General features: G+C 35.0%; 1 protein-coding gene across 4 annotated transcripts in view; it reads left to right on the top strand.

The window, feature by feature from the left end:
* Positions 1-16,005, top strand: part of TRMT44 (tRNA methyltransferase 44 homolog) — a 48,151-nt gene that overhangs the window by 6,810 nt on the left and 25,336 nt on the right. For all 4 annotated transcript variants that reach the window (XM_027836589.1, XM_027836591.1, XM_027836592.1 and 1 more), the window contains 5 exons: positions 2,114-2,225; positions 6,705-6,924; positions 10,600-10,668; positions 11,982-12,089; positions 13,141-13,212. In XM_027836589.1, the coding sequence (XP_027692390.1) occupies positions 2,114-2,225; positions 6,705-6,924; positions 10,600-10,668; positions 11,982-12,089; positions 13,141-13,212 (581 nt within the window). The remainder of the gene's footprint in view (positions 1-2,113; positions 2,226-6,704; positions 6,925-10,599; positions 10,669-11,981; positions 12,090-13,140; positions 13,213-16,005) is intronic.

Raw genomic sequence — 16,005 nt, 5'->3', positions numbered from 1 at the left:
TGAAAGAATGGTATTTCATAACTGGTAACAGGTCAACTACCCTAATTTATGGTTACATAGTTTTCAGGAGATTTTGTCATAGATCATCTCATCTAGTCTACAAAATAATCCTATAACAGTGGCAGGGAAGAAAATGATATCCCAATTTTTTTATTTTATTTATTTTTTGTTTGTTTTAATGAGGCAGTTGGGGTTGTGACTTGCCCAGGGTCATACAGCTAGTGAGTATCATGTGTCTGAGGCCGGAGTTGAATTTAGGTCCTCCTGACTCCAGGGCTGGTGCTCTATTCACTGTACCACCCAACTTTCTCTCCCTCCAACTTTTTAATTTAATCCCCCCCACCCCCATTTTTTAAAATAAAAAGCTTGAAGCTATGGTTTGCTGCCTGAAGGTCTTCCGCCTAATAAATGATGCAGGCAGAACTGGAATGCCAGGAGTTTTCCTAGTCTGATGCCCTTTCCACCATATCTTGCTGTCTTCTGATGAAAGTCTTTGAAAAGAATCTTGTCATTATTTGTTTTGTTTTACTGGAAGTTAAATTCTTTTGAGTATCATTTTTTTTGGAGGGTAGGGGGAAGGGATTTTGGGAAATAGACATTTCCCTGTGATAGAAAGGTATAGGATAATGTTATTAAAAATAGAATTGCTACATAGGAATATTCCTGTGAATTGTTTCATACTTTGCATTTATAAAAATTAATCTTTTTAAGGTAATGCAATTTAGTATAGGGAGCATAGGATATAAACTCTTAAGACTCTTATTGTGACCAGTATGGTTTACTAGCATGAAAATCATAATAAAATTCTAGAATTTTGGAACTTAGAAGGGCCTTCCAGAGATCATTGGTTCAGCCTTCAGCCTTCAGAGGAGGCCCAAAGGGGTAAAGCAAGTAAATAGTAATGTGGAGCCAAAGCCCAGGTTTCAGTAATGGCCAGGGACACTGTTTATCTATGCCTATGTACGCTTTATCTCCCCAGTTAGATTTTTAAGTCCTCTTGAGGGACTGTCTTCTCCAGAACTTGGCACTCTATATTTATAATTCTTGGTAGCTACTTAATAAGTGTTGAGTAAGAGCATGATTATTCCAGATACTTTGTTTTTAAAAAAATAACTCATTTATTTTTATTTTTTAATTGATAGGCATTTATCTCCTCCCTGCCCCCATTGAGAGGGAGAAAAAAAACAAAACCTTTGTAATGAGTATAATAGTCACACAAAACAAATTCCCACATGTCCAAGTCCAAAACTTCTGCCTCTTAAATCCATCTCCTGTCTGTCAGGAAGTTGTGTTTATCTCTACAGTCTTGATTGGTGATTACATGGGTTAAAGTTCTTAAGTCTGTCAAAGTCATTTGTCTTTGTTGTTATATAAATTGGTCTGATTTTGCTTACTTCTGTCATCTCAGGTATCTCTGAACCCATTCCTTTCATTTATTATGGCAAAATAGCATTCCATTTTGCTCATCTGTCATAATTTGTTTAGCTGGTTAGTTTCCAATTTGTTAGGAACTACAAAAAAATCTGCTATTGATATTTTTCTACATATAGATCCTTTTACTCCTTTCAGTCTCTTTGGAATAGCGTTATGTCACTAGGTCATAGGTCATACATAGCTTACTGTCTTTTGGGACATAGTTCCATGTTGCTGTCCAATATGGTTGTACTAATTCACAACTCTAACCAACAATACATTAATGAGCCTGTTTTCTCTTAGCTTCTCTAGCATTTGTCATATTTTGGGGGTTCATTTTATTCAACCTGAGGGGTATGATGTGGAACCTCTGAAGTGCTTTAATTTGCATTTCTTTATTATGTATTTGGAGCATTTTTTCATGTGGATATTGATGGATATATTCCTTTTGAAAATTGCGTTTTTAAATCCTTTGATCATTTAAGGAATGGTTTTTTCCTTATGTATTTCTTATACGTATATAATATACTCTTAGATATTTTCCATATGCATTTGGGAAATGAGACCCTAATCAGAAACTCATGCGAAGATTTCTCATGCGTGGTTGAAGATGGGTTATGTTTCTTGTCTGTACTCTTTCTGATGGCGTACACATAAGCTGTTTTAAATAATCACACTATTCCCCAATTCTTTTCCCCAGATGTTTTCAATGGAACTGTAACCTTTTTACCACTGGAAGGAGGACAACTTTTAAAAGTTAAGAAAAGCAATATTTATCAAATTCAGCTTAGACATAACAAAGATGAAGAATGGTAAGAGCCCCTAGAAAACTATTCTTTTTCTGTTATTGTTTTAACTATTTCTTTTCTTTATGTAACTTCAAGATCCAGAAATAGAGATAGAAGAGACTATATCTGTTACTTTGAACATTCCATGAACCTTGCTTTTATTATTTGGCTAAGTATATCTCACCTTAGATACGTGCTGTAATATGGATAAAGTGTTATTTGTACTATTGTTCCAGTCTTTGAACTCCTATTGTACCTAGAACTACTGCCAAGTAATTTTTTCTTCTGGACTGAATCTGTGGTTTTGGGTACATAGGGCTTTTGGTGTAGAAACTTCTGTAGCATTGCAGATTCGCAATTCACCCGCAAATCATAAGCTCAGAGAGTTGATCGAAGCTTTGAAAAGTTTAGTAATTTGCCCTTTGTCGCATAGCAGTATGTTTTGGAGGCAGAACCTGAATACAGATATTCCTGATTGAAGGCTGTAATTTTTATCTATTATATCATGTTGCCTTTGTACCACTTAATTAAAGCCAACTGACAACTGGGCATGGTGATGTATGCTTGTAGTCTCTGTTTCTGAGGAGGCTGGGGCTGGCAGATTGCAAGAATTCAGGAATTCTTTGCAGCAATTAGCTAAATCCTATGGAATGTCTGCACTAAATCTGGCAGTCTGGCAAATATGGTAAGCTCCCAGAGGTGAAGGGTGAACAGGTTGCCTAAGGAGAGGTAAACTAGAACTGGTAAGAAAAGTGGAGTAAGTTCAGGCCAAGCCATAGGATTGGCCCCAAGAGTGACTATTGACCTGGTTAAGGAGGAGTACCCACTTTTCAAAACAAAAACAAGCTAACAATAACAAAAACAAAACCCAAATCATTTAAAAAATTGAATCATATGTTAAAGTTTTGTTTCCCTAAGGGAAATGCTTAAGGCCATGGGCCTGATCTTATGATACGTCTTTGTGTAACCCATAGCTATCATAATGCTGTCTAGTGCTAAAAAATTCACTGAAGGTTTTTGAGAAGGGGAATGATTTGGCCATGCTTATGCCTTAGGAATATTATTTTTGCAGCTGTGTGGAGAAAAAAGGAGAAACTAGAAGTAGGATGACTAAATAGGAGGTTATTGCAGCAGTCTGGGCAAAAGGTGATGAGGGTCTGAACTAGTGTAGTGGGCATGTGAATCCAGAGACCTCAAAAGACTTGCTTTGCTAATAAGCCTTCCACTGTTCACGTTGTTTTCCCTGTTAGAGTATAAACTCTTCTAGGGCAAGGATAGTCTTATTTTTATATTTGTACCCTCAGTGTCTAGGTTAGTGCTGAACACAAAAGAGTTGCTTAATAAATAATTACTAATTAATTCATTCATCTACTGAATTGATAGCAGATAGTTCATATATTGAAGTTTGTTGATAACTTTCCATTATGCTTTACCAATGTGGCCTTTTGTAAGGACTTTCCTAGGGCAGAGTTGGTATTTAATCAGTAGCCTTTTCAGGCTTCTTATCTTCTAAAAATAATGTGATGTTGATAACCTAATTGGTCAAGTTTACTTCTGTCTCCTTGTAAGATTACCTTGAAAGTAACGTTGATGGTGTTGGCATAGGTTTTCCCTTTTTTAATGAAGTGTGATATATTTTGTGTTTTGTTTATTTTCTTATAAGCTCTAAATTTGCCCCAAGAGCTTTTGATTATGTATTGATCCATTATTTAAGTAGTATATAGAATATATCTATGTGGGGACATTATTGTTTCTTTTAAAATTATTTATTCTTTTGTTTATTAATATTCATTTTTTAAAAATTTCAAGTTCCAAATTTCCTGCCTTCTTTCAGCTCCTTTCCCACCTATTGAGAATGGAAGTAATATGATACCATACATGTGAAGTCATATAAAACATATTTCCCTATTAGCCATGTTACAAAAACAAAAAGGCAAGAAAAGTAAAGTGAAAAAAGTATGCTTCAGGCTACATACACTCAGATTTCGATGTTCCCTCTCTGGAGGTGGATAGCATTTTTCATCATGGGTCCTTTGGAATCGTATTAGATCACTGTATTGATTAGGGTAGCTAAGTCCTTCACAGTCAATCATCATTACAAAATTACTGTTTCTGTGTATAGTGTTCTGGTTCTGCTCACTTCACTTTGCATCAGTTCATATAAGTCTTCCCAGGTTTTTCTGAAACTATCCCACTTATCATTTCTTATAGCATAATAGGTTTCCATCACAATCATAGACAACAACTTGTTCAGTTGTTCTCCAGTTGATTAGCATCCCTTCAATTTCCAATTTTTTGCCACTACAAAATATATTTTTGTTCATATAATATTTTTGTTCATATAAGCCATTTTCCTTTTTCTGTGATCATGTGAGAATATTTTTAGCCCAGCAAAATTGAGTCATGGAGAATTTCAGATTTATACATCTAAATGAATGTTGTCATCCTTGGAAGCAGTACATTTAATTCATTGTCCATCTTTATTGTCATTGTGTCACTGTTCAAAGCATTTATGGAAACTCCTCTTTTGGGACTACCTTGAGTGACTTTGAGAACTCTTTTATGGATGGCTATTCATATTAGCCCTTATGGTATCCTTATTTGACCTGAGTATAATGGAATGAAGTAAGGCTGTCTTATAACCAAAGTATGTTTTCTGAAGCCTGTAGTAAAGTATTCCTCTATAGTGTGAAATTGACCTTGGACTTTCAAAGACTTTACTGGTCTAATATAAATGCTGGTAGAGCTTGCAGGGTTGGGGAGTCTTTGAATGCCAGTCAGCAGACTCTATATATGTGGACCCAGGCTGAGTCAAGCTAAGTTCAGAAATTTAAGACACACCCACAAACACAGAGGCACATGCATATATGCATGTGTGTATATATAGTTTACAATGTATATATGTACTTATATCTATATTAATCTATATGTACATCTATATCTATGCCTATAACAGATACAGATGTAGATGATAGAAATCTCTGCATACATATATTAATGATAGCAGCTTATGAAGATTACTTGTTAAGGTGAAGTGAGATTTTTCTTGTGCATTAGTGGAGTGAGTACACCCATACATATTGACGAGATAGATGATGTTCAGAGTTGAGTTGTCTGGAAAGAATTCAGGGGGCAGAGGTTCTCCTAGTCAAGTGGGCTTTACAGATACAAAAGCAGTGGGCTAGTCCTTAGGAGCACTAGCAGTTTGAGATAGGACAGGGGCTTATTTTTATACACAAATTTTGGTCATTCAGCTGGGATTGGGATATGCCCCTATGTGGGTAGTTAACCACAGGGGAGGATGTCAGGAAAGGGGAAGCAAGTGTGTAAGGGGATGCAGGAAGGGAGAAGCGTGAGTGTTGGGTACTTTACAAAACAGTTAAGGGATGTGGTCACAAAACAAGAAATTTAACTTGTAGCTTTCAAGGATATGGGCACAAACCATAGGGGTTAGTCATGTACACAGAAAATAACAAGGTTTTCTTGTCAACACATAGAACCCTCAGTTACTGGGCAGATTTAGATTTAAGAAGGCTGTCATTGTTGCTGGGCAGAAGTCAGTCTCATGATGTATGACAGAAGTACTTAAGAAATATTATTTGTGCTCAGAGAGGGAACAAGCAACCTGGAATTCGACATTCTAATATCTTTGTAGACCAAACATTAACACTTTCAGGTCAGCAGACTGAGTTTCCAATTGTCTTGAGGTATTGTATGTTGGTGACTTTAGTCTTTGTGGGCTCTCCTGAAAGTTATAAATAGACCAAAAATATTGAATGATTAGGCACAACTTTATATTATTTTAGAGGCTGGCCAAGTGGGGTAATGTCATAAGGATATTCATTAAAGAAAACAAAATTAATAGTATTACAAGAAAAAAAAGGCATAGAATCCCAAAGGAGAATGCATTCTGCTTTTCTGTCTGTTTTCCTTTGTTAGCTTTAAATAGAGTTTTTATTAAGCACTGACTATTGCTTAGTCCAGAGGACTGTATAACATTTATATAACTGTTGTCCTTGCTTCCTGGGGCTTTCAGTCACTTGGCAAAATAAGACCAATACAGATTATCTTTATACATTGTATTAACATGTTAAGTGTATTAGAGAGTTAGAAAACAAATAAAAAACGAAAAAAAGCAATTGGTATTTGAATTGATCCTTAAAGGACAGATAGAAATCTGACAGGTGAGAAGGGGGAGGGAGACATTTCCAAGCCTTGAGAATTAGTGAAAGCAAAAGTATGGAAGTCTATAGAGCTTGTGTCTATAGAGTGGTCCAGTTTGGTGCAAGTGTAAGAAGCAATAGGAGGCAAGGCACCAGATGGGGCAGGGCTTCAGAGAGACAATATGTGTCCAGGATCCAAATCATTTTCATTTTTGTGGCAAAATATAATGTCATCATGATTTCTAGTTTCCTCTTTTGTGGAAGTAAGTGTGTAATTCTAGAACATGTTCTCTAGGTAGCCCTACTTATTTGTTGTTATTTTTCTTTCCTTTTTTTAAAGGTGCATATCCATGTTAGCTTTCTCTCCAGAAAGATGGGATTCAGATGGAATCATATACCCCAAATCTTCCTGGCTTGGAAAAGAATTGTTGTCCAAGTTGGCCAGATGGTCTGTGGAGGATAAGAAGAATGAATTTAAAAGCACTCTGTCACTTATTTCACTTATGAGATATAGTCAAGTTTACCAGGAACTCAAAGAGAAGTACAAAGAAATGGTTAAGGTAATTCTGATGAAAACCAGATTTTCCTTATCAGTCTTGTTTTTCAGTGAAGTCATGTAATAAGATGTCATAAGTTAAAATTAGAGTTATGTAAAATTTGAAATTTCCCACAAATTATAACCAGCAAGTATAACTAATACTTACGGCATTCACACCAGAGAGGTATGGTAGAGGGGTATGTGGAACTTTGTCAGTTACCTCCTTGTTTAATAAAAACAGCACATCACATTATATAGTTCTTTATTATTTATTTACCAAACAATTTTGCACTCATTATGTTGTGTAATCCTCATAGTAAACTTAGGAGGAAGGCAGAGCAGGTATTATTACTCCAGTTTTACAGGTAAGGAAATTGAGGCTCAGTAACTCCTTTAAGATCACATGTGACATAAGTTGGAAAGGCCATTTTAGGGCCCCAAACCCTTAGTTGAGGGCATTTTCTTCTTTCTTCTGCGCTTTCTCTCTGCTTACTAGTGTTCAATACATGGTGATGATACTCCCAATTTAATATTCTTTGTAACTGTTCGGTGCTTATCTGTACTTTCACTGTCCCCACACAGCACATTTGTTGCCAGATCTTGTTTCTCCCTATACTACATCTCTCCATTCTTATGGCCAAAACCCTAGTTCAGGCCCCCATAGCCTCTCATCCAGACTATTGGAATAGTTTTCTAGCTAGTCTCTGCCTCAAGTCTCTCCTCACTCCAATCTACATTCCCCTCAGTGGCCGAAGTAATGTTTCTAAGATGTAGATCAGACCATGTCTCCTCCCTGTGCAGTAAGCTCTAGTGGCTCCCTATTACCTCCAGAATCAAATATAAACTGTTCTGTTTGGCATTTAAAGCTACTTACAATCTGACCCTTTCCTACCTTTCTAGTCTTTTTACACTTTATTACCGTCCATGTACTCTGTGATCCAGCTACACTGACCTCCTTGTCATTCCTTGAACAGAACACTCTCTCTCCAGTCTCTTTGGCTTTTCACTGGCTGTTCCCATGCCTGCAATATTCTTCCCCCTTTCCTCTGTCTCTGAGAAATCCTGGCTTCCTTCAAGATTCAGTTGAATCCCCACCCTCTAAGAGAAGCTTTTCTTGGTTCCCTCAGCTGCTAATACCTCTTTTTCAGATGACCTCTTACCTACTCTGTATAAATCTTTTATATATCTAGTTATTTACATGTGGTCTTCCACATTGGAGTGTACATTCCACAATGGAAGAAGTGATTTGTTACCTTTCCTCATGTCCTCTACACTTAGTACAGTTCCTGGAACTTTATAAACACTTGATACGTGCTTGTTGACTTACTGTCTATCTAAAGAACATAAAAAAATCAGGATTTTTCAAGCATATAGCATTTGAAGCTATAGTCATTGTGAAAATAATGCTCTTTTTTGGGTGTTTTCCCTAACCTTTTAATAGAAAAAGAAGCAACAAGAAGTACAATATCACAGTCGAGGAAGCCTGATATAATTATTTTTTATTACCAACTCATTCTCTGGGTCATGTACCTACGAAAGAACCTTTTTCTCTTACGGAAGAATAACTTTAGTCAAACTCTATGTTAGTCAAGATATTAATTATTAGATTGATTATTATATATTATATTATTGTACATAATATTTACTATTATTATTTTTAATTATGTTTAATTACATTTAATATTGCTATTAATATATAATTATTATATATTATATATTATATTATACATATAATATATATATAATATATAATTATATATTATATATGTTATATAATATATATTATAAGATATTAATCTTTATTTGCATAATACTAGATAGATGTTTTTTATAAGCTAGGCTAGTCAGTAATATGTTATAATGTGGAATAAGTTTATGGGGACAAATTTTCTCTGTTATATTATTCATTTTATCATCTTTCTAACCCTTAAAAATTCCAATGTGCCATTCCAAACTACCAAAGAATTGTTTTATAGTGCTAGAAAAATATAAGAACAAAATTCATCTAAAAGAACAAAAGGTCAAAAATATCAAGGGAATCAATGAAAAAAAATGTGAAGGAAGCCGACCTAGCAGTTCTATATCTCAAATTATATTATGAAGCTGTAATCATCAAAACAATCTGGTTACTGGCTAGGAAATAGTGTTGGATGAGTGGATTAGCGAATACATAGTAATAAATGACCATACTAATCTAATGTTTGATAAACCCAAAGATCAAGCTTTGGGGGTAAGACCTCAACATTTGACAAGAATTCCTGGGAAAACTGTAAAGTAGTTTGGCAGAAGCTAGGGATAGACCAACATCTCACACCATATACCAAGATAAGATCAAAAGGGATAAATGGTTTAGACATGAAGGGTGGTATCATAGGTAAATTAGGGAAGCATGGAAAAATGTACCTGTCAGATATGTGTATAAAGGAAGAGTTTATTACTCAAGTAAGAGATAGAGAAGATCAAGGGAAATAAAATAATTCATTTTGATTGCATGAAATTAAAAAGCTTTTGTACAAACAAAATTAATGCAGCTAAAATTAGAAGGAAAACAAGAAACTGGAAAAATTTTTTACAGCAAGTTTCTCTGATAAAGATCTCATTTCTCAACTATATAGGGAACTGAGCCAAATTTATAAAAAAAAAAAGATATTCCCCAGTTGATAAATGGTCAAAGGATATCAGGCAGTTTTCAGAAGAAGAAATCAAAACTATCAATAGTCACATGAAAAAATGCTCTAAATAATTATTGATTAGAGAAATGCATATTAAAACAACTCTGAGATACCATCCCATACCTGTCAGATTGGCAGACATGATAGAAAAGGAACATGACAGATGCTGGAGGTGAATGTGGAAAAATTGGGACACTTGGTAAAGTTGTGAACTGATCCAGCCATTCAGGAGAACAATTTGTAACTATGCCCAAAAGGCTACAAAACTGCATATCCTTTGACCCAGCAATATCACTACTAGGTCTGTATCCCAGAGAGAGCAAAGAAAAAGTAAAAGGACCTATTTTATACAGAAATATAGCAACTCTTTCTTTGGTGGCAAAGAATTGGAAATTGAGGAGATGCCTATTAATTGGAGAATGGCTGAACAAGTTGTGGTATATGATTGTGATGGAATACTATTGTGCTATAAGAAATGATGAGCAAGATGGTTTCAGAAAAACCTGGGAAGACTTATATAAACTAATGCAAAATGAAGTGAGCAGGACCAGAGAACATTGCACACAGTAACAGTAATATTTTAATGATCAATTGTGAAAAACTTAGCTACTCTGATCAGTACAATGATCCAAGACAATTCTAAAAGACTCACATTGGAAGGTGCTGTTCACCTTTGGAAGAGAGACCTGATGAACTTTGAATGCAGATTGAAGCATAACTTTTTTTTGCTTTCTTTATTTTTCTTGTTTTATTTTTTGTCTGTTTTCTTTTGTAATATAGCTAATATGGAAATATGTTTGCATGACTTCACATATATAATCTATATCATATTGCTTGCCTTCTCAAGGAGGGCGGAGTAGCAGGAGTGAGGGAGAGAATTCAGAACTCAAAATTTTAAAAAATGATTGTTAAATTTTATTTTTTTTTACATATAAATGGGAAATTTTTGATGAAATAAAAATTCTAATGTTTTGATTGAAAAGGCCATAAAATAGGCCTTAGAATTTGTTATTTATATTTTTCAGGTGTGGCCTGAAGTAACAGATCCTGAAAAGTTTGTATATGAAGATGTTGCTATTGCTACTTATCTCTTGGTAAGAACTTATTTCATGTAAGTGAATCCTGAGGAACCAAAGACTGGAATAGCTAATTTCTGCAAAAGTGAAGATGAGTCATCGAACCTGGCAATGAATGTCAGTTTACTTTTTCCCGCAGACTAATTTTTTTTAATTGGAATTTTGGTTGACTAGAGCCATTGATCTGTATGAGTATGTTAAAATGTATCTGAATTTCTCCAAGTGTGCTTGAAATGTAAAGTCTGTCATGTTTGTACCAGGAAGCTAAGATCAGAGTATGCTTTTTTATGTAGGTTCTTCAGAGCATGGCTTAGTGGTATTCTAAATTAACAGATATCTACTGAAATGAGTGTAAACAGAAAGATATTCAACGAATGCTCATTTTCTACACTATTGCCACCAGAAGTTTGCAGTGTGTATTTATGTATTTACACTTAAAGTTCAGATATTGAAATTTCCAAGTTAGCAACTTGTGGAAGAAACTTTTGTCGTGTACTATAGGCATTACCCTATAATCTTGTGTCTCATGCCTTTTCTGTCAAGCCACTTTTCCTCTCTACCTACTCTAAATTAATTTTGTCTTGATTTAAGAGTTCCCTTATACTTTTGAAAAATTATAGACATTAACATTTAAATATTTTGGGAACTCATCCAGTTCTTTATCCAATATTGTCTTAGAAACTCCTGTAGCTCAATTCTTATCTTAGATGTGTCGCATTCTTGGACTACTTATCCCAGACCAAAGTGATAATTGTTTTATAAATTTACCAAGAACCTCATCACAACGTGTGTTTATTTTATATTAAATCATCTTTATTTTATATTAAGACAGTCTTCTGTATTGTTGTACTGTTATTCCTCGGGTTGCTAGAATTACCTCACTTTTCAAAATATCCAGAGTTTTTAGTTTCTTTGGCTGCCATCTCAAGGTCTGAAATATAAAAGTCAGAGTCCTAATAGTATGGGTTTTGTAAGTGGCAGTGATTTTAGGGTGCTAAGGAGAGGATGTGAATATAAGTAAACAGTTTGAGTAAAAATAAAGATATGAGAGTGAACGTGGCAAATGTATTGGGAGATAAGCAGAAGTGAAGAAGTAGACTGATATGGCTGGGACAAAATATTTATATTGTTACTGAGCGGGTAATCAGGTTTCTTAGGGCAGGCAGGGCAAGATTATGGTGGACCTTGTAATCTATGCTGAGGAATTTGAAATATTTAAATCAGTTTTTCTCCTCTGTTCTGTTCAAACAGATATTTTGTATCGTAGAAATGATTTTCCTTTTGGAGAAAGTTGATTAGAAACTATATTTTTCTCTACCCCCTTTGCTTAGGTTCTTTGGGAAGAAGAACGAGCTAAGAAGGGAATAGCTGAAAAACAGTCCTTTATTGACTTAGGATGTGGCAATGGTCTCCTTGTTCATATCTTAAGCAACGAAGGGGTAAGATACATGATTATTTCAAAAACATTCGATTGTGTTTTCAATTATGTTTTATTATTATTTTTGTTATAAAGAGTCAAGCTCAAGGCTCATTCAAATTTGTTCCATTAATATAAGTATAGAGCAATGACGAGTCAATCTAGCTATTGAGAAAGTGAAAGACTTAAGGCTCTTAATTGAGGAAATAGTTATTTAAATGACCGTTTTTTAGGCAAAAAACAGTATATTACATACTTCCCTCTTCTCCTTTGCCCCTCTTTTCCTTAGCTTTTTTCCTTTCTCTTCCCCTCCTCTTCCCTCCCTTCCTTTCTTTTTTCCTTCTTTCCTTCCATCCCCCTTTCTTTTCTTTCTTCCTTTCCTTACCTCCCTCTTTCCTTCCTAGAGCTATGTCTACTTGCTTCCTCCATAATTCCTGATTCTCTCTACTCTTGCCCTCAGAAACATAATACTAGATTCAACATTTGTTGAGTCAGTTTGGTAGCCCACAACTAATTGGTTTGCTATTCACTTAAAATACTTTAATAACTAGATGACTAGATTTTGCAGTATAACATTTGTGAACAAAGATAGAAAGTGTATTTTAATGAGAGAGTACTGATCCATAACTTATGAAAAGGCATTCAGCTCAGGCCTGGTAAAAGACTGCATGAGAATCATCAGAATTAATTGTTAGATGATTCTTACTTAGAATCTGATCAGTCAGTGACAATTTTTTTTTCTCATCGCTACTCATCTTCATGAGGGTAGTGGGGAGGTGCCTCAATCTTTGTTGGTGGTGGTTGTACCACACATGAAATAATCAGTCAGACTACTTTTTCTGGTAGCTCCATGTAGATATAGCCTCAGTTTTAGAGGACATTCTTTGTTTTCAGTACTTTAATAAGTAAGTCAATATTATATCTCTTTTTTTATCAGTTTAGTTTAATACTTGTAGTTTAGTTTGTAGTACTTAGGTTTACAGACTTTTAATTTCTCCTTGCTAATTTAGTATTAACTTTATTCTGTCTTGCTGTCAAACTAACCATTTGATTTGACAAATCAAATATTTCAGCATCCGGGTAGAGGAATTGATGTTCGAAGAAGAAAAATATGGAACATGTATGGACCACAAACTCGATTAGAGGTATTGACATTTTTCATTTAAACAACTTTAGCATTGATTGTCATTGTTTACATTACTTGCAGAAAATTAATGTGTTTACAGTATTATAAGAAATACCCTCAATGATAATACTCATTGGTCAGCTCTTGGGTGTTCAAGGATTTTTGCAGGTTGAAAAGGATAAAATTATAGATTCTTTTTGTAGCTTTCAGTGTGAATTGAAGAAATTAATGTTTCCTGTTTTCATTACCTATATTTAACTACTGTTCTGTGCATATATACAGAAAAATCCTGGTCATATATTACTAAAATAAGCATAGATTTAAGCACAGAAGTTTGAAGTGGCAGCCAATAAAGCCTCTGCAGTTTAGGCTTCATTTAGAGGGTATAGTATTCCAAGTGAAGGAAAGGAAGTGTTAGTCTCACTATTCTCTGCCCTGATTATACCAGATTTGGAGTATTCTGTCCAGTTCTACATTTGTGATCAAACCTTGAAATCTTCTGTGTATTCAGAGTATGGTCAATGGGATGATAAGTGGATTCAAGTTGGTGCCTCATGGTCAGTCAGTCAACAAGCATTTATTAAGTGTCTACTAAATACTTGTCACTGTACTAAGCATTGGAGGTAGAAATAAAAGGCAAAAAACAGTACCTGTTCTCAGAGAGCTCACAGTCTACCGGGGGAGACAACATGTAAGCAGCTATACATGACAAGATAGGTGTAGCATAAATTGGAGATAATCAACAGAGGGAAATCACTAGAATTAACATGAGGAAACTAAAACCCATAGTAATTAAATGACTTTCCCAAGGTCTTACAGGTAGAAGTAGCAGAACTGATAATCCAGTCCAGCTCTTCTGACTCTAAATCCATTTCTTTTTCAAGTAAAGAAGCAGTGTGATATAGCAGAAACAGAGTTGACCTTGGATACATGGAGATCTGGGTTTGAATCCCACTTTAGACTCTTACTAGCTGTATGACCTTGGTTAATCCACTTAACCTCTGAACCTCAGTTTCCTCATTTGTAAAGTGAAGATGTTGGATTATATAATCTCATGTCCATTTCAGCTCTAAATTATGATCTCATATTAGTTATTATTATGCTATAGGGCCTCCTGGTCCCAGGGAGTGGCTGGGGTGATTTAGTGAGTTGGACAGCTGGCATATATCCAGTATACATTTTAGAAACCTTTTTCTGGCTTTAAAAGAAGAAAACAAAACAAAAAGAGTCAGAAAAGGGCATTTTGATCCCTTAAAATCTTTCAGCCTCATATTTAGCTGCTCAACTGAAGACTCTCTTTTCTGCACTTAATTAAAATTTCATGCTTCACATTTTTCTCGTCTGTTGCTTTTTTATTGCCAGCTGAACATTTAAGCCCTTTACCAAAAAAAAAAATTTTTTTTCCTGTTACCTTTTGTTTTTCCATTATTGGATATCCCCTTGCTCATTTCCAACCTCTGCCTTCTTCCCTCCAGGTGAAGCTTTCTTTATAACAAAGGAAGACAGGCAAAAATCAACCAACACAGAAAATATGTTTGGTAGAATTTGCAACATTGTGCACCCTTCCTTCCCCTCCTTTCCACTGAATGAGTTGAAGTGCATTTCCTCATCTCTTTTCTGAGGCCAAGATTGTTCATTAAGGTGACAGCTTTCAGCTTTGATTTAATATTCTTTTCATTTATGCTATTGTAGTCTTGTATGCTTTCCTGATTTAGCTTATTTCACTCCGCATCAGTTACACAGGTCTTCCAAGTTTTCTTAGCTCTTCATATTTGTCATTTCTTACATTGGAAAAATATTCCATTGTATTCATATACCACAGTTTGTTCAGGCATTTTTTTCTTTGTTTTCGTTTTTTTCTCCTACAACAAAAAGCGATGACATACATTTTTGAGATACATGGCACCTTTTATTTCTGTTTTTTACTTTCTTAGGGTATATGCCCAGCCAGTGTTATCTCTGGCTCAAAGGGTATAAAGAATTTAGTGATTTATTGTATAATTCCGAATTATTTCCCAAAATGATTTGGCCAATTTATAGCTTCACCAGTAATGTATTAATAGGGTGCCTGTCTTCCTACAGCCCATCCGGCTTTCCATCTTTTGTTGTCTTTACCAATTTTCTGGGTTGGCCCTGGAAAAAAAAAAATCAGGCCTGCTTGCTGTGCTCTGGAGCAGAAAATAATTACATTTCTATAATTGCTTTCTAATGTGGCAAAAGATACAGCATATGTACTTTGAGTTGTAGTTATTTGTGTGTCTCGTTTCCCATATAGACAGTAAAGTCTGTGAGGTCAGGACCCTTATCTTCAATTTTGTATCCTCTCTTGTTACTTACCACAGCCGATACTTAGTAGATGTTGAGTTGAACTTAATTGAATTGAAAGTAGCCAAAAATAGATAATGTTTTATTTACAAGAGGATATTCAGAGTAAATAATTTATTACCAGCCTTGGTTCTCTTGAAAATCATAAAATTTTATTCTTTAATGGAGCTAATTTTGAGTAGGGATTGTTTCATTCTTTGTACTCTATTCTCAGCATCTTTGGCAGGGCCTGGTATGTAGTAAGGGCGTAATAAATACTTGTTGATTAATTGATAGAAGGAATTCTTGTTCAGAGAAGGATTGGACTGGAGCATGGTCTCAGTGTCACAGACAGATAGGATCATCAAGTTCAATTCCCTTCCTGATTCACAAAACCACTTTACAACATCTTGACAAATGGCCCCCCGACATAATGGGGCACCCCATAGCTCACAAACTGCCTTTTCCATTTTAGACCAGTTTGAATTGTTAGTCCATTTTTTCTAAC

This window comes from Vombatus ursinus, unplaced genomic scaffold (genome assembly GCF_900497805.2).
Source record: "Vombatus ursinus unplaced genomic scaffold, bare-nosed wombat genome assembly UNPS02014818.1, whole genome shotgun sequence".
NCBI classification, from domain to species: domain Eukaryota; kingdom Metazoa; phylum Chordata; class Mammalia; order Diprotodontia; family Vombatidae; genus Vombatus; species Vombatus ursinus.
This window is presented reverse-complemented; position numbering and strand designations above follow the sequence as displayed.